The sequence below is a fragment of the Cervus elaphus genome, chromosome 10 (genome assembly GCF_910594005.1).
Source record: "Cervus elaphus chromosome 10, mCerEla1.1, whole genome shotgun sequence".
NCBI classification, from domain to species: domain Eukaryota; kingdom Metazoa; phylum Chordata; class Mammalia; order Artiodactyla; family Cervidae; genus Cervus; species Cervus elaphus.
In genome coordinates, this window is record NC_057824.1 from 52,164,566 (window position 1) to 52,183,813 (window position 19,248).

At 41.4% G+C, this 19,248-nt stretch overlaps 1 protein-coding gene across 3 annotated transcripts in view; it reads left to right on the forward strand.

Moving 5' to 3' along the window:
• RNF216 (ring finger protein 216) overlaps positions 1-19,248 on the forward strand; it is a 113,666-nt gene that overhangs the window by 21,488 nt on the left and 72,930 nt on the right. For all 3 annotated transcript variants that reach the window (XM_043915363.1, XM_043915364.1, XM_043915365.1), the window contains 6 exons: positions 2,381-2,483; positions 4,083-4,247; positions 9,437-9,551; positions 13,239-13,378; positions 17,115-17,165; positions 18,065-18,202. In XM_043915363.1, coding sequence (XP_043771298.1) covers positions 2,381-2,483; positions 4,083-4,247; positions 9,437-9,551; positions 13,239-13,378; positions 17,115-17,165; positions 18,065-18,202 — 712 coding nt within the window. The remainder of the gene's footprint in view (positions 1-2,380; positions 2,484-4,082; positions 4,248-9,436; positions 9,552-13,238; positions 13,379-17,114; positions 17,166-18,064; positions 18,203-19,248) is intronic.

Here is a 19,248-nt window from a genome sequence, read left to right on the forward strand (position 1 = left end):
GTACAGTCTTTGTCACCTTTAATTGTAACCAGCTGGTCATTTTAGTCGGAGAAGCCTGTTACCCAGAGAACCTCCTGTGATGGTAACCTGCTCTCCTTAAGAGTTTACCCACATATGATGCAACTTAAATTGGATCGAGACAGCAACAACTATTAAAGAACAAAAGCTAGAAATATTAGCCTGGCTTACTTAGTGGGAGTGCTTTCTCGAAACCCTTTAGCTTGTCAGGTCAGATCAGACATGAAATAATATCAATAGGTGGGCAGATCTGAGTTCTGACAAGCCTCCCACTGCCTTTGCCCCAGGCTGTAAATATTAATGTATTTGGTTGTAGCATATATCTGTAGAAAGGAAACTCTGTTCTTAATTATCTGTGCACTGAATGTCATTTAACTCCAGGAAAGTTGTGTTGGTGAGGGTAGAGGAGATTTTAAAATGGAAATGAATTTTGACAGTTCAAAGTGAGAGCCTCTGATACCTGACAGGTGGAATTCCACATCTTGCATCATGTTGATACGAGAAGTTTTTCATAGTGTTGAAAATACAAAATGAGTTGCTAAGAATAAGAAAAGAACTTTTAAAATGGGTTTAGAAAATAGATTTAGAAAATGTATAAAAATAGAAATTTTTAAAAGATGAGATTTAAAAAACTCAAAACAGGAGTTTTAATGCTTTCTTCCAAGATCATCTTGCCTACACCCCATTTGAGCCACCTGGCTTCATTCATGCATGGCTGTTCTATTCTAAGAAAATTCTTGTTTATTTGACCTTTTTATCCTTACCCAAATTCCTAGTTTTTGCCCCTTTGTTGGCCTGTGATAGCCACACTTATCTGAACATTACAAACAAATAAGTTTGAAATGGAGGAGCTGTTCCACACCTGTTTTATAGTATGTCCAGGTGTGCATGAGAAAGGGGTTGTTTGGAACTCCGTGCCTTTCTCTACAAATACTGTTCTTCATGGTGACTGATTCTCAGGTACCCTTCAAAGATTGTGTAACCTGTGGTGCTCATCAGTTTGTACTGGAACAAAGAGTCACCACCAGTGACCATGGTTTTAAAGGGAAATGTGCTCAGAATTCTTGAGGAGGATGTCTCCCCTTGCTACTGCTGTAATATGAGAAAGGGGTTTTCCCTCTCATGCCTTCTGGCATGTGTTCCAGAGAACTAGGCGTGGTGACAGGAAGAGAGCTTAACGAGAAAGTGCACGTGGGATTCCTGCAAGTGATGATGAAGAGAAGGGTGTTGAGGGGTGCTTGACCGGTCCTGGAGCAGGAGAAGGAGGGCGCGTTGCAGTTGGGCCAGTGCTGAGGGTCCTGAGGGGGTTTGCACAAGAGGCATGCCTCCCCAGTTTTCAGTCCCTCCCTGAACACTGGCACCTGGTGAGAAGAGGAACAGGAAGTGAGCACTTTTTCTCTGACTTCTTTCTGCTAGACCTGTATTAGTTAGAGGCTGTATTCCTGACACTGGACAGGAGAAGACCTGGGGAGGGTCATGGTGGGGCACCTTCGAGGCAGTCTGCAGGAGAAAGGAAGAAGGCTGGAGTAGAGGGGAAGCCCCGCTTGCCCTGTGACTGGGCAGCTTTCTTGCTGCTGAAGTGGCTCATGCTCCACACCCCCAGCTGTCCTTGTCACTGTGGAATATCCCAAGAGCAGAGTGTTGCCACCTTTGGTTTTTATAGGCTGAAGGGCCTTGCTAGTTAAATTTGTAAATCTGGGCAGTGTTAACATCTTATGGGTTATTTTATTCTCCTCATCCTTACTTTTGAAAGATTTCATGGTAGTGATTAAAAAGACAAGGCTGTAAAAAAAAAAAAAAAAAAAAAAGACAAGGCTGTGATTTTGGAATGGAGAGAGATTTTTCTTAAGCAAACATGGTCTGTTCCTTCAGCCTTCCAGTAAACTGAGCATCCCTCACATCGTCATGGGGATTGATTTACCATAGGGTTAAAAAAAGTACTAATGAATTATCACAGGTCTTTTATGTTCTGTTTATTAACTCTTAGAAAACTATTTTTAATTGTGAATGTGAATACAGACTTTTTCCCCATCCCTTGTTAATAGTCTTCCTGACAAATGATAGATACTTTCATCTAAATTCTCCAGTTCCATACAGTTCAACCAGTAAGAACTAATAGAGAAATTTCAGAGGAGTTTACCTTTATTAGTATGTGTATTGCTTTTCACATTAGCAAGTAAAAATAGAAATTCAGGGTAACGTCTTATTTGTTCATTTGTTTTTCTGATCTGCAGACATTGTCATTTCCTGATAGGTCAGTTACAATGTGACTAGAGATTTTATTTTCATACATTATGTTTGAATCAGTGAGCAAGTGTGGCATTTGGAAGCAGTGTGACAGTAACGTCATTTATTTTTACAGACTTTGTAATTTTCTTCTGGAAAATCCAGATTATCCAAAGAGAGAAGACAGAGTCCTTATGAATCCCAATAGCAGCCTGCTTGCCAGCCAAGATGAGATGAAGGCAAGTGGTACTCTGGGTTTGCAGTGTCTACCTGGAAATTCTCTCCTCTTTGCATCATTTTTAAGGGAATAAAGTCCTTTGTCAAGATAGATTTTTTAAAGACTATCCAGGAAAATAGGTTTTTCAGAATACATATTTTAGTGGGACTTCCCCCTCTGAGTCACCTTGAGTTCCGTATTTGACTTCTTTCGTTGTAATTCCATCTTCCCTTCCCACAAAGAATTAAACAAATCCTCCATATCTTTAATCCTACAAAGCAAGTTCCTAAGATGAATCAAGAATTGGCCAGAACTCTTTGTATCATCTTAGGGTTTAACATTTTATTAAGAAATTTTCAAACACGCAGTAAAGCCAAAAGAACTTTCTGTTGATTTCCTATATACACACCAGCCAGTACTATTAAAAGTTAACATTTTACTGTGTCCAGTTTGTCCCATATCCATCCCTCTGTCCATCAGCACATCCCTCTTATATTATAACCCACTTCAGAGCGAATTGCTAAAATATCAGTACTCTGCCACATAAATACTTTAGCATGCATATTGTTGCCTAGAGTTTAATATCTGTTTTTCTTTTTGAGTAAGATTTATATACAGTGCATACACCTGTGTAACCAAATCCTGTGTTAAGATATAAACAGTTTGGTTTTTAAAAATCTTAATCATTGTCTTCATGTGTGGTCCAGACTAGCATTTAGTATGTTCAGTGTTTGCAGAACTGCTTCGCTGGTCTCTGTTGCACCATCCTCCCACTTCTCACAAATTCTTTTTGACTGTTTCTTTCATGTATGGTTATTACTCATTTTATTGCTCTTCATTTTATTGCACTTTATAGATTTTACAGTTTCTGATTTTACAAATTGAAGGTTTGTGGCAACCCTGCCTTGAGCAAATCTGTCAGTGCCATTTTTCCAACAACTTTTGTTCGCTTCGTGTCTCTGATACATTTTGGTAATTCTTATGATATTTCTGACTTTTTTATTATTATTATATTTGTTATGATCTGTGATCAGTGACCTTTGATGTTACTATTGCGAAAAGATTGATTTGCTGAAAGCTCTGATAATGGTTAGCATTTTTTAGCAGTAAATTATAGAATTAATTGAGGTATGTGCATTTTTTTTTAGACATACACTGTTGCACATTTACTAGACTACAGTATGGTGTAATTTTAACTTTTCTAAAAGTTGGGAAACCAAACAATTTGTGTGACTCACTTTATTGTGATATTAACTTCATTGCAGTGGTCTGAAACCAAACCTACAGTATTCCTGAAGTATGCCTGTATTTTGTAGCTGGGGGAAAAAAAACTCAGTTTTTTCTAAACATTTTGTGAAAAGAAAATGGCTAAAAAGTTGTGTTCAAACCCCCAACTATATTTTTTCATAGTTCCAACTAGCAAAACTAGTCTCCAGACTCCAGACAGCTTGTTTAACCGCTCTGAACATCATTTCTTCATCTTTGTTCAGGGCTGGTATCCTCCTTTTGAGTAATTAGTACAAGTCAGATTATTCTTTTCTTTAGTCAGTAATTCTTCAAATGATTTCCCCCTGGAAATGCACTGTCTGGCCTCTAATGTTGTGCTTCTCTCTTGTTTCAGTTGCCTACGATAGACTTTTTTGACTATTCTAAGTTGGCTCCTCTTGACCAGCGCTGCTTCATCCAAGCTGCCGACCTCCTGATGGCCGACTTCAAAATGCTTAGCAGTCAGGACATCAAGTGGGCCCTGCACGAGCTCAAAGGACACTATGCAATCACCCGAAAGGTGCTCTACTTGGTCTTCTGGGGGGGGGTCACACCTCTTGACTCCTTCTTCCCGTGATAACAGGATGAAGAGTTCAGCTTGCAGAAGTTGGGATGGTTTATGATGGCAAAGAGCTAAGGAGTTTGTCAGGGTGAAGATATGTAGACAAAGATATTTGCTGATCAGAAAGAACTGAATGAAAAGAAACACAGGTTAGAAGCAGGAAAGTTTTGGTGTGACAGTAAGGACATGCATTTCCCTATGGAATGTGGAGTGGAAGGGTGTGTTCCAGTGCTGTTCCTCCCTGCTGTGCTTTCTGTCTTGGGGCTGGTCCCGCGATCCTCCCCGAGATGGCTCAGTTACCAGTTAACATGAGGTAGATTCCAAAGGGCCAGGAGCCCAGCACTGCCCAGGGAGTGGTGGTTTGCTTCAGAAGAGAGTGGGCGACTCCTGAAAGCTCTCAAGGTTTTCTTTCTTTCTTTCTTTCTTTCTGGCCTCTAAATAAGATTCCACTCAAGGGCCAGATCTGAGAAGGGTGCTGGTCACTAGTGAGCAGCAGATGTGCTCCATTTAATGCAGCCCACCATACAGTGGCCCTTCGATGGAAGCCAGGACAGAAGAGCAAGCACCAGCAGGCCCTTGACCTGTTCCTCTTCTCTCCTGCCTTTAAATTGGTTTCTCTTGCTGAAGTTCTGGTGACTCTTAGCAAACAGTGTGCTTTTCTTTCCAGAAGACAAGCAAATGTGGAGTTACTTTACTTGTTAAAACACCCACTGGGTCTTAACCTGAAAGAAGGTGAACACTGGTGAATGTGTTGAGTCTAGGCCCCTTCCACCTTTACCTTGATAAGATCCAGGCATCTGTTGGCAGACTCCTAATTACAGGTTCATTTTAGTTAAAAATACTCTGAAGGGATCACAGAGATAATGCCTTCTATTTCTGATAGATATTGCCTTCTTGTTCCCCCTGCTAAAGAGGGAATATCTGCACTGTCATTCAAAAATGAATGAGCTTCCCCTCTCCAAATTAATGACCTTGAGAAAGAAGGGGCTTTTTCATCTTTAGGGCCCTGTGTGGCATCTTTATTGATCCTGTGGTGCCTTACACATTTTCTGAGCTCCCAGGAAGCCCAGAGGAAAAGTAAAAGGGTAGCAGCAGGAGACAGCTCCTGTGGTCTGGAGGTGGGTTGGTCCTCATTGGAAATGTCCCTGCCTACATCCTGAGGTCAGTAAAAGTGATTTCTCTAGCAGATGCTTCTCTACATTGAAGGTATGATCATCCCCCAGCTTGTCGTTATTTGGGTGGAAGTTGTAGAGTTTTATGGCTCAGTTCTTGTTCATAGCTTCCATATCCTTTTCCTCATTTGTCTGGCCCTTTATATTTTTTGTGGTGTCTATTTGTTTGGGTGGTTAATCTAAGATTTTACAGGATTTTGAAAAGAGATGGGTTGGGCTACCTGAGTGAACATCGGGTATTTAAGGGAAGTAATGTTTGACAAAAGCTAAAATCTGATGTTCCCTTTTAGAACGTCTCCCTGTTGTACACACATGGTGCACAAGACTTCTGCCTTGTAGGAAGTCATACTCACATGGGCAGGGAGGTAGAAGACACACCCGCAGGGGCTTCCTCGTTACAGCAGTGGCATGTCTTCTCTGCACCACTCCCCAAACATGGTGACAGCTTAGGGAAAGCATGCTGACCGAGGCAGAGTCAGTGCTCCGTGGATTGCTGTTTTTTACCCTGTTTACTGTAAACATCAGACACATACAGAAGTAGAGATGGTATTGTAACAAGCCCCTGCATACTGTCCCTCCCCTTCAGCAGTTGCCAGCTCCTGCCCAGTCTTGTATTTCCACCCTTACCCGCCTACCCCTACCTGAAGTAAATTCCATAAGCATTTCAGTATTAATTTTTAAAAGATAAAGGCAAAGATGAAATAGTTTAAAATCTAATCAAAATACCATTATCACACCTTAAAGATTAACATCATCAGATATCCAGTCAGTATTCAGATTTTTCTGAATATGTCATAAATCTTTAAACAGCTTGTTTGGTCACAGAATTCCAAGTAAAATATGTTTATTGCATGTGGCTGGTGAGTTCTTGAATCTCTTAATCTGCAAGCTCTCTTTCTCCTTTGTTTTTCCTTACTGCTTATTTGTTGGAAAAAAAACTGGGTTGTTTTATCTTATAGGCTTCCACAGTCTGAGTTTTTCTGACTGCACCCCTGCATTGTAATTAAACAGTTCGTCTGTTTCCTATAAATTGGTTACATCCAGAATCTTGATCAAAGTTAGATTTGATTTGTCGCTTGTATTTTAATTCTAGTTATGCCACTTGTTGGTCTTTAACTTGCAGAACTTCATGCCTGCTGCTTTCTCCATGCCTGCCTTGTGACTGTCATCTTGGGATTTTCCTTCACCTTGCCTTTTGACAAAGATAAATTTTCTTTATTTTGTTGAGTTCACCAAAAAGTTCGTTCAGGTATTTGTGTACCATCTTACAGAAAAACATGAACCAACTCTTTGGCCAGCCTGGAGATCCTGACAACTTTCTGTGTCTTGCTTTACACACTCAGACTTGACTGATGGTTCGAGTAGATTGATAATTTCCCCTCCTAATTTTTCTCAGTAGTTCTGCCACAGATGTGACTTCCTCTTTCTTTCAGGCAGGTGGCTGAGTGCCTGCCGTAGGTCACACATTGGGAATGTCACAGTGGACATACAGGTTTCTTCCCTCATGAAACTTAATGCTGGTGGTCAGGGCCATCTTTTTTAACCCATCCTTTAGCTTCTGTTGTCTGAGGTGGTCATTCTCAGGGTCTTACCCAGGCTTCTAGATTTCTCCCTCCGTGTACTTGAATGGTCACCTTTATCTCCATATCGCTGTCTCTGGACTTGACCTTTCCACCAGGCTCCACAGAGGAGTCTCTGTCTACTTCTCAGCTTTTACATCATCAGATGCCAGTTGTCATGTTTTTAGGTTATCCCTTAAAGGAAGTTTGGCTGCTGTCACAGATGCCCTGAAAATTGGAACCAGTCTGAATCCTTTATTGTCAAAACTAATACTTTGGGTATTTGATTTGTGAATTACCTCATTTATAAAATGCAAGTCATAATAATTTGTCTTGCTCCCTTTCTTGGGTTTTAGAGAACAGCCCTGATTCAAGGGTGGGGTATTTACCTGTAGATAAAATTTGGTATAAATTAGTAGTCTTGCAACTGAGTACAAACATTGGTGCCTAAGAATTTGTGGGGAATACCTTGTATAGTGGGAATTCCAGAAAGAAAGAAAGCAAGGGAAGAGGCACTGTAGCTGTGGAGGACGCTGATCAGAGATATAGAGAGGCAGCAAGATGAAACTTGGTGGAGTCTCACTGAATCTAACTGAGGACACAGTGACGCCAAAGAGAGGAGCTATAGTTCCAAGACTGGCCTGAGTCCTGTCCTCACGTTAATTAAGATTTGCCCTTCTCTGTAGCCTTGCTTCCCTCTACTATGTATAAATAATAACCTCCTTTAGAGGATTGCGGTGAGAATTAAATGGGATAATTAAGGACTTGAAAGGGCTGCATGCAGTGCTTAGCTTATAGGAGGTGCGTACAGCAAATGTCAATTCCCTTCTGATTTCCACACTGAGGAGCTTTGAAAAGGAAGGGAGATAGGAGATAGGTTAAGATGCAGGGCTGATCCCCTGTCTTAAAATACTTGTTTTGTTACCATTTTACCACAGGGATGCACAGCTGTTTAAGATAAACAGCTTCAGAAGGTGATTTATTAGCAACATTCCTATAACACATGCACATCCCTGTAACCTTTTACTTACCAAATGAGTGTTAGATCCAGACTGCATGTTGCTGAAGGTACACTGTGAGCTATTGTAACAGTCCCTGTCATAGAGGCTCAGAGTCTAGGGGAGGAAATAACATGAAACAGATCACAAATAAGTATGTAATTACAACTGTGATAACTATTCTGAAAGAGTACATAACTGGGGGGTGGTCTGAGAGGCTCCAGGAGGGCCTCTCTGAGCAAGTGACATTTAATCATACCCCCTCAGTGCTGCTACATAAGCAGGAGGTCAGTAGGGAGGGCGTGGAAGACAGGGTGTCATTTCCTGGGATGAGGATTCCCATAGAAGAGCTAATTTGGAGGAAAAGATAGTGAATTCTGTCCGGGAAATGCTGAACTGCCAGCATGCTGGGTGGGCCTCAGATTCCTGAGTAAAAACAATTCATTGAGTGGCTGAATGGACCAAAACTGGGGATAGTAACGGACTGGAGAAGGGGTTATTTGAGATTGGTCAGCATGTGGAAGGTGACCTCACCCACGTGGATGAGGTGCGCCTGAAGAGACTGTCAGGTGAGAGGAGAGCCAGGGCTGCCTGGAGGACCCGCAGCGTGGAGACGAGGCAGGAGGGGCGGAGAGCGGGGCAGGCCGCGCTGGCATCACCGCTGAGATCCCAGGAGGCGAGGGCCGAAGCGGAGGCACTGGCCTTGGCCCCGTGTTAGGGAGGTGAGCAAGGGGAAAGGTGGGGTAGAGACCAGGGTAGAGGGGGCTGCTGCTCCTGGGAGGCGAGGTGATGGTATGTGCAGATGGCTCTTTTGATAAGCTTGGCTACAAACAACAGGGAATAAAGCAGAGCTGGTAGTTGGAAGAGGAAGGAGGTCTGGGAGGAAAGGTTTTCTTTTAGGATAGCAGAGACTTGATCACCTTTAAATGCCTATTGGAAAGATATAAAAAAGGAGAAGCAAAAGCTGTGGAAGAGAAGGGAGTATCTCTGGCATAAGCATTTTGCACTCCAGTGTTCAGTACAAAGTGGGGAAGTGAGTGAAAGCAGCGAGAACATGGGGGAAATGGAGGCGGGATTGTTGACCAGAGAAACACCATGTAATGTGGTGCCTGTGAAGCGTGACTTGTAGCCATTTGTTTCATGGTCTAACCTGTGCTTATTCATGGACACCTCCGATGGTTTGCCTCCTCATGCACCTCTTTATCAGTCAGCATCTTGGTTCTGCCATTACAGCAGCAGTTGAAAGAGAGAACGAAGTAAAGAAATGCTGCCTGCTTATTTTGCCACTACCTTTTCTGGTAAGCCGTATAGGGAAGGTAGCTGAAACAGTGAGTCACAACGAGATTTGGGGTTGCCTGTGTTTCACGTATTCTTGTGTCCCATTTACAGCAGTAACCTTTCCCTTTCTCAATTTTTAGGCCTTTTCTGACGCCATTAAAAAATGGCAGGAGCTATCGCCAGAAACCAGTGGAAAAAGAAAAAAGAGAAAAGAAATGAATCAGTATTCTTACATAGATTTCAAATTTGAACAAGGTAATGGCCAAATGTGACTGTTGCTGATGGGGTTTCCCGAGCAGTCCCGTCCTGCACAACCCAAAGGGGCCTCGTGGTGCGGCTGCCTCAAGCGCCCTGTCACAGCAGTCTGAGGACTGTCACTGATGCGGCTGCTTTGATGGCACGGCAGTGTTTTTAGAAAGTGGCTGCATTTGTCATCTTCTTTCTGCTTAGGATACACCACGAAAGGAAAATTGTGTGTAATGTTAGAGATTTGTGTGTAGGGACATTTTTAAGCTTGAGGGGAAGATGGGTCTTGAAGGTTTGACAGGAATTAACCGTATGACTCCTTGGTAGAAAGTGGACCGGTGCTTGACGGCTTCCTGCAGAGGAGCCATGTGCGCACCTGAGAGGGCGGGTTCCGTGCAGCAAAAGCCACGCAGCTCTTAAGTTGCCACATAACTGTTTGAAGTTCTCTTATTCATGTTGATGAAATAACTGCTGAAAGCACTTTCGAAGAGGTTACTTCCGGTCTAATTCCCCTCCTCACTGCCACCCTCCCAAAGGTAAACTTGCTGAATTTTGCAACAGACTTGATCTTAGTTGCTTGTATCCAAGAAAAGAGTCCACTTCAACTTTTCCTGTGGATTATTTCATAAATGTTGCCCTTTCCTCCTGTTTGTCTTTCTGTTACACATGTAATTAATTTCATAACTTCAAGTGTGCCTAAATGGAAAGTCCATGAGATAGCTATAGAGTTGGAAAGTATTTGAATTTCTTTTTAGATCTTTAGGATCTGAAAGAAAATGTCCTAAGTTCTGACTCTGAGGTCACCACGCTGCTCCGTGAAACAGTGCTCTCCCCACACGATGTTCTCACAGATCTGTGGCAGAGTGAACGTGAGGACAGTGTGTAGGCAGCTTTTGATTCTGCTGAGTTTATCCACGTTTAGACTAGGCATGCCTAACTAGGCATCCTAACACGTAGTCGTTCAGTATTTGTTTCTGACATTCAGTGATAGAGAAAAGGAAGCATCACGTCACAGGTGGTCTACTCCCTTCTTGTTCAGCTGTGTCTTGTAGAAATTTCTTTCTTTGTATCAAGCCAGGAATGTCCCTCCTGAGGTTTCCTGCCATGGTTGTAGTTCTTGCCTCTGAAAGGATTTAAACTCTGTTGCCTCTTCACCTTCCCAGTTGCCCTTTCTGTCTTTCTCTAACTTGTCTTGATCTCTCTGAGAGGTTGGGTGTACGAGGCTGGACAGAGTACTCCAAATGAGGTCCGCTCTTTGGAGGCAACAGCTGGAGTTAGGGTCTATAATTTCAACCATACAGCCTGAGAACACCTTAACTTCTTAAAATCAAACTATGTCCCGCCTTTGACTCACATTAAACCTTCATCTTCTTACCCACCTTGCTTTTTAAGTCACAGACCTGTCAGTTTTGATGCATCTGATATTTTTCACTGTGAACATCACCTCATTAGTTTCAGTGCATTCTTTCAGGTATACCTCTGAAATATTTTTTTTTTTTTTTGATTGCACCACACATTATGTGAGATCCTAGTTCCTGGAGCAGGAATCAGACCTGTGCCTCTGGCAGTGGAGGTGCAGAGTCTTAAGCACTGGACCACCAAGGAAGTCCCAAGATTCTGATTCTTAACTTGGTCTTACCAAGATTATCTTTAAGGACACTGAAAGTTTAGAAATAGAAAATACACTTGATTTACATTTATATCTATGACTTACAGATAGTCTTCTTTTGAAAGGGATTTATAGGTATGTAAGCTTAGACTCCTTCATTTGTTCCAAGAATCCCATTCTTTATCTTTTCAACTGTTTTCCATCCAAGCAGCACTGTTGGAGCTGTACATGAGCTGGCAGAGAGAGGCCAGATTCTCCCTCCGGGGCCCTTTTTCACTGCTTTATGGGCCGACCACCACATAGCCTCTCACGAGGAGTGCGGGTAGAACTTGGATGTAAACGAACATCAGTAAAAATACAGCATGTCCCCTCTAGCAAGGCTGACAGAAAAAAGATGCAAATTGGAGTTACTCTTCTTAGGGGCTTTCACTGTAGACCCCACAGACATCCAAGGAGGAATACTGTGGACATCTTCATGTACGTAATTTTGACAGCCTAGATGAAATGGACCATTTCCTCAAAAAACAAACTGCCAGTGAACTTACCTATGTAAAATAGATAATTTGGATAACCCTATAGCTGTTAAGGAAATTGAATTCATAATTTTAAATCTTCAAAAAGATCTCCAGCTCCACTTGGTTTCACTGGAAAATTCTTCCAAAACTGCTCCTAAGCAGATGACATGATTGTAGATATATACAGCTCCAAGGAAGTTTAGTAAGGTTGCAGGGTGAAAGGTCAGCCTACAAAAACCAGTGTACTCACGTGTCTGTATGCTAGCAGTGAGCACATGGACATCAGGGTTTTAAGTGCAATACCATTTAAAGTCATTTTGAAAAAACTTAATACTTAGGTGTTAATCTAACAAAGCATGTATGGGACTTGCGATGAGAACTACAAAACACTGAAGAAAAAATATCAAAAAAGATATAAATAAATGAAGACATGTACTATGTTCATGGGTTGGAAGACTCAATGAAGATGTAAATCCTCTCCAAATTGATAACCCATGCCTAGTGTGATTTCTGTCAAAATCCCAGCAAGATTTTTTTTGCAGATACATGCAAGGTATCTTTAAATTATCCTGAAGTTTATATGGAGAGGCAGGGTACTAGAATAGCTAAAATAATCTTTTAAAAGAAGAGTAAAGTGGGAGAAATCAGACTCCTGGATTTCAAGACTTGCTCCATAACTACAGTGATTAAGACCAGGTGGTCTTGGCAGAAATATGTCAGATAGATGGAACAGACTAGAGAACCAAAAACTGGTTTTCTAAATAGTCAATGAAAAAATGCTTTAGTTTTTTAAAAGAGTGAACAAGAGAAAAGCAAAAAAATAAAAAAATGTATCAGGGTATAGAGATTACCAAAAAACAGGCTTTTATGAGTAAATAGAAAATCTAGATGGAATGGATAGTTTTCTAGAAAAACGTACATTACTAAATCAAAGAAATACAAAACCTAAATAAGACCAGTTGCAAAATCTGACTTTTGTCATTTTCTTAGCTTGTGTTCTAAGTATTATTTATTGTAAATCTGGGTACTGCATTTTCAAAATAAAAATATTTTAAAAGATACATAAAACACATGTGCACCTACCAGGATGGCTTAGATTAAAAACTGGCGACACTGCTGGCAGAGGGAGAGTGTACGTCGGAGCAAGCACTGCAGGCGCTCGCGCTGTTTTCCAGAGCTGACCCAGCAGCCCTGCTCCTTGCGTGCTCTGCTGAGTTGCAGACACACGTATAGCAGCTTTGGGCGATAACCCCAAGCCGTGAACCCCCGTCCTCAGCAGTGAACACGTGATGGGTTGCGGTGCACACAGTGCTGTACAGACAGGATGGGGAGCTCTTCCAGTTGGATCACAAGGAGGGATGGGTGTGGAGAGGAAGGGTGTCAAAAAGTGCATGGAACGTGGGGGATGGTTAGGAGCCCAGTTTTCCCAGAAAGAACGTTACGGGAAAGTCACGTAACTTAACATCCTGGTTGGAATAGACGGGGGGCCAGGCCACAGAAGACTGGGGTGGCTGCCTGAATTCCTGGCAGAACAGTTGTCCGCATGATTCTGCATTGCAACCTATCTTCTAGGTGACAAGAAAATAGAGAAGAGGATGTTCTTTCTGGAAAATAAGCGGCGACATTGTAGGTCCTATGACCGGCGTGCCCTCCTTCCAGCCGTGCAGCAGGAGCAGGAGTTCTATGAGCAGAAAATCAAAGAGATGGCAGAGGTAGGAAGATGTGTTTGGAATATGTTTCTAGGATTCTGATTTGCTGGTAGGGCTTAGTGTGAAGCCGTCTTTGAAGATTTGCCTTTTAAGTGATTAATTTGAATAAGCCATAAAGTTTTTAAAAGGAAAACAAGCTAAGTTTTGTAGTAATACTGACTAAAATTCACAGTTTCACAAGTCAGATTTACGTTATTTTAATTGGCACTTAGTAAACACATCTGTTTCACCTTCTTTGCCTTCTACTGGGAGAGGAAAAAACAGATTCCATTTAGCTCTTTAATTCTTCCAAAAGTAAAAGTCAAAGTCAGTCAGTCATGTCTGACTCTGCCACCCCATGGACCATATAGTCCATTGAATTCTCCAGGCCAGAAATGTACTATCAAATGTGCAAGTCAGCTGGAAGATACAAATTTGGTTATTTAATACAGGCAGACCTCAGAGATATTGTGGGTTCAGTTGCAGACCAGTACAATAAAGTGAATATTGTAGTAAAGCTCATCATAAAAATTTTTTGGCTTCCCATTGCATAGAAAAGTTATGTTTACACTACAGTCTAGTCTAGTAAGTGTGTAATAGTGTTATGTCTAAAAAAACAACGTCCAAGCCTTAATTAAGAAATACTTTGTTGCTAAAAAATGCTAACCATCATCTGTGTTTTCAGCAAGTCGTAATCTTTTCGCTGGTGGGGAGGGGGTGGTCTTGCCTCAATTTTGGTGGGCTTCTCACTGATAAGAGTGGTGCTTGCTGAAGGTTGAGGTAGCTGTCCAAATTTCTTAAGATGTGGCAAATGAAGTTTGCCAAACTGATCGATATTCTTCGTTTCATGAATGATTTCTCTGTAACATGCTATGCTGTTTGACCACATTTTACCCACAGTAAAACTTCTTTCAAAATTGGAGTCAGTCCACTCAAATCCTGCTGCTGCCTTACCAACTAAGTTTATGAGATTTTTTAAATCCTTTGTTGTTATTTCAGCAATCTTCATAGTATCTTCACCAGTAATTTCCATCTCAAGAAACTGCTTTTTTTTTTTTGGCTCATCTGTAAAAAGCAGCTCCTTACATTTTAAGGTTTTATTAATGAGATTGCAGCTGTTTGATTCTAATTCTAGATCTCTTGCTGTTTATACAACATCTGCGATTAATTCCTTCTTTAAAGTCAGCCATGAGTGTTGGGATCCACTTCTTCCACACTCCTGTTAATGTTGGTGTTTTCATGTCTCCCCATAAATTACAAGTGTTTTTTGTTGCGTGTGGAATAGTGAACCCCTTCCAGAAGTTCTCAGTTGACTTTGCCCCAGATTCAACATAGGAATCACTATGGCTTACAAATCTTACAAAATGCATTTCTTAACAAGTCTCGAAAGTTAAAAACTACTCCTTGATCCATGAGATGCAGAATGGATGTTGTGTTAGCAGGCATGAAAACATGAATCTTGTTCCTCTCCATTAGATCTCTTAGGTGACTGGGAGCATTTCAGTGAGCAGTAATATTTTGAAAGGAATCTTTCTCTCAGCAGTAGTTCTCAGCGAACTTAAATTATTCAGTAAACCATCTTGTGAACAGATGTTCTGTCATCCAAGCTTTGTTGTTCCATTTATAGAACACAAGCAGAATAGAGATAGCCTGATTCTTAAGGGCCCTAGGATTTTTGGAGCGGTGAAAGGAGTGCTGGCTTCAGCTTCAGGTTACCAGGTGCCTTAACCCCTAACAGGAGAGCCAGCCTGTCCTTTGAAGCCAGGCATCGGCTTCTCTCTCTCCGTGAAGGTCCTCAATGGCATCTTCTTCCAATAGAAGGCTGTTTTATCTACATTTGGAAATCTGTTGTTTAGTGTGGCCACCTTCATTCATAATCTCAGCTACATCTTCTGGATAACTTGTTGCAACTTCTACAGCATCAGCACCCACTGCTTCATCTTGCACTTTCATGTTAGGGAAATGGCGTCTTTCCTTAAACTTCATGGACCAACCTCTGCTGACATCAGACTTTTCTTCTACAGCTTCCTCATATCTTTCATCCTTCAGAGCTTGGAATGGAGTTTGGGCCTTGCTCTGGATTGGACTTTGGTTTAAGAGAATGCTGTGGCTCGTTCACTCTTCCGGCCAGACCAGTGCATCTTCATGTCAGCAGTCGCTGTTTCACCTTCTTGCCATTCATGCTGCTGCCACCGCACTTGACATTTCTTTCAAGAAGTTTTCCTTTGTATTTACAACTTGGCAACTGTTCAGTGCAAGAGGCTTAGCTTCTGGGCTGTCTCGGCTTTCAACATGCCTTCCTCACTGAGCTTAAATTGTCTCTAGGTTTTGATTTAAAGTAAGAGATGGACTACTCTTCATTTGAATGCTTAGAGACCTTGTAGGGTTGTTAATTAGCCTGTTTTCAGTATTGTTGTGTCTCGGGTACTAGGGAGAGGTATGGGGAATGGCCCATCAGTGGAGCAGTCAGAACACACATAACATTTCTCGATTAAGTTCGCTGTCTTTTATGGCGCAGTTCGTGGCACCCCAAAACAATTGTAGTGGTAGCATCAAAGGTCACTGATCACCATAACAAATACAGTAATAATAATGAAAAAGCCTAAAATATTGTGAGAATTGCTAAAGAGTGACACTGACACATAAAGTAAACAAATGGCTGTTGGAGAAGCAGCATCAGTGGACTTGCTTTGATGCAAGTCACAGAACCAGTTTTTTGGGTGGTTTTTTTTTTGTTTTTTCTTTTTCTTTTTTTTGAAGAGCACTGTCTGCGAAGTGCAGTAAAATGAAGTGTGCCTGTGTGTATTTTCTAGACCAGAATCTCAAATTTGGCCCATGGACCCCTGAGTTCCCCAAGACTCTTTAGGATATCTGTGAGGTCAGATCTCTTATCATAACCATTTTATAGTTTTTTGTTTATCTTTCCTTCTTTTATGTAAAAGCGTGTGTGTATATATATATATTTTGGGGGGGGGCATTTCTTTCTTACCTAAAAGATACACACTGTTCTGCCCTTACCCTTCTCACCTAACAGTGCACCCTGATGGTGACCCCACAGCCGTCCATGGGGACTTTTCTCCTTCCTTTAAAAACCGGCTGGTGTGCCGTTGTCTGCAGTGTCAGAGTTGACTCAGTTGTTGCCCTTTTGTGCTGGACATTCAAGCTTCTTTCCAGATTTCTGCTGTTACAGATAGTGCCATGATAGATAACTGTATGCATATATCATTTCATATTTCTGCCCCAGGGTAACTTTGGAATAGATTTCCTATAAGTGCAATTGATGAATTAGAGTATAAATACTTACATCACTGTTAACATCATGCCAAACTCCCCTGCATGGTGGTTGTACTCTTTTGCATTCTCACCAGTAATGTTGAAGAGCGCCTGTTTCTCGCTAGCCTTACCAGCAAAGTATGTTGTCAAACTTGGTTTTTACCCATTCGTTTTTTTTGTTTGTTTACTTACATGCTATTCTGCACTCTTCATAAGTGTTTTATGTCAGTCTTTTATTCCTTCTATATTTTGAGTGAAATTTAAGAATGTTTTCTCCATAGAGTCTAGTACTTGTAAGGTTTCCTTTTTTACATACAGCACTCTGATGCATTTTAAATTTATTATCAGTTAACTTTTTAAACTAGTAAACTACGTAACTGAAGAGATGACTATTAATAATTATTTTACGTTTATGAAAGTAAATGCTAAATGGTTTATGGCATCTTGAGTAAATTTGCATCTGTGTGTCTGGTTTTTTGTTCCTCAGCATGAAGACTTTTTGCTTGCCCTGCAGATGAATGAAGAACAGTATCAAAAGGTAATTGAAATTTCATCTAATTAACTTCTTCTGGGTATTTCCATTAGCTGTTTTTCTCATCTCACATTTTCTACACATTTTGATGACAAATTGGTTCCTTTATCCTTTGCTGTTGACGAGTTTGTGGTTCAACTAAGTTAAAATCAAGCATTAAACCATTGCTTCCAAATTGGGTTAGATTTGGAGGGAAGATAATATTGTTAGAGTTGTTCCTCTTAAACATTGCCTGGAATCCGTTAGATTCTTAGAGCAAAATTTAGAACTCACATGTCACTTGAGAGTTAGAAAGGAGAGATACGTTTAACTCAGGACCAGATGGATTTTGTGTGACATCGGCCATCCTCACATAGTGGCTGTTTCTGATGTGGTAGAAGTGAACTAATGACTGGATCAATCACTGCCCTTAAAAAGGGTAAGTTTCCTGGTATTCACAGAACTTCAAATGCTGCTTTATATGACTTCAGTAGTCCCTTAAGATAAAGCTCGGACTGAGACACAACCCCGTCCACTCTTGTCTTATAACAAGATGCAAAATGCAACTTTTGAAACGTTTTAAGATAATATCCCACATGCCCCTTGTTCCTGACTGTTAGCATCTGATTACAGATGTTATAATCCTGCCAGTACAGTGAAATTCATGAATATGGTAACTTTATACAAAGGACGGTGCCAAAGAATACCCCCCAAAAAACGTGAAAATCACACTGTCTTTAGCTGTTAATATGTATTCATATTTGTACTGGCATCTTAAGCTAGATTTCTACAGCAGGAAACAGCTCATCATTGTCCTGTGGCTTCTCGGGATTGCTTTTCACTCCGAGTGTTTGGGTGGGGAGTGTGAAACATGGCTGCCTCCCCCACCTCCGTGTGGGGCTCTCACGTGTCTCTGCCCGCTCCAGGATGGCCAGCTGATTGAGTGCCGCTGCTGCTACGGGGAGTTTCCCTTCGAGGAGCTGACGCAGTGTGCTGACGCTCACTTATTCTGCAAGGAGTGTCTCATCAGATACGCCCAAGAGGCTGTCTTTGGATCTGGGAAGGTAAGACTGATGCAGTGTGTCCACACGGCGTCTGTGGAGACCGCATTTATAGACAAGTGTAAATGCCTCATGGAAGTGCCTTTTCTGGGATGAGGTGGAACCCTGCTAAGACATGCTGATACGTGTGATTCCTCTACAGCCTCTGATTTGTGTGATTATGTTGGTCCTAAGCACAGTAGATTTCTTTTCAGGGAACGGTTTAATTCTTGATGCTCTCATGCCTGGCTCATAGGAGCACCAACTTCTTCACTCTTCTTCCTGTTCACAAATAAAATGAAGGATAAACACCAAGAGAGAATCCTGCAGCCTGTATTAAATATATGAGGCTGCAAAGTAGTATTTTTTTTAACAAAAATTTTAAAAGATTTTATACAGTTGTATTAAAATGAATAATATTTTATGCAAGATTATATTTCTCTGTGCAAAGTCAGTTTCTCTTTACACCAGCATAACACAATATAGAATTCAGAGTTTGTTCTGTCTTAACGAACACTCGAAAACCACAATTGCTTTTCATAAGTGCTCCACCAGTAGTCAAACTACTTGATATCAGTTATTCTGAAATCAGTTGTAGTTTAGTCAAGGGCTGAGAGAGTGGTTGTAAATGATTAGCAGGATATAGGCATACTTAAAGATACTGCAAGTTCAGTTCCAGGCCACTGCAGTAAAATATGTATCACAATAAAACGAGCCACGTGATTTTTTAATTTCCCAGTGCACAGAAGAGTCTTGTTTACACTGTACTGTCCTCTCTGGAGTGTGCACTAGCTTTGTATCAGTCCCCGCCCCTCCTCCCACTCACCTCTGCCGAGCGAGAGGTTCGGACCTCCAGCTTTTCCAGGAACTAGAGGGAGAGTCAGCTTGCTTATCTTGAGTACCTTCTTTTCAGACCTGAGCTAGAATGTTCCTCCTCTAATCTGCTAAGCCATTTACCTGTCCTTATCTACTTCCCATCTTCATATATTCTGGTTTAGACTGGTAGAGGTCCTCAGGTGGAATCAGAGATGGACTTCGTGTTTTTATTTCTTGGTTTCCTTATTTTGAGA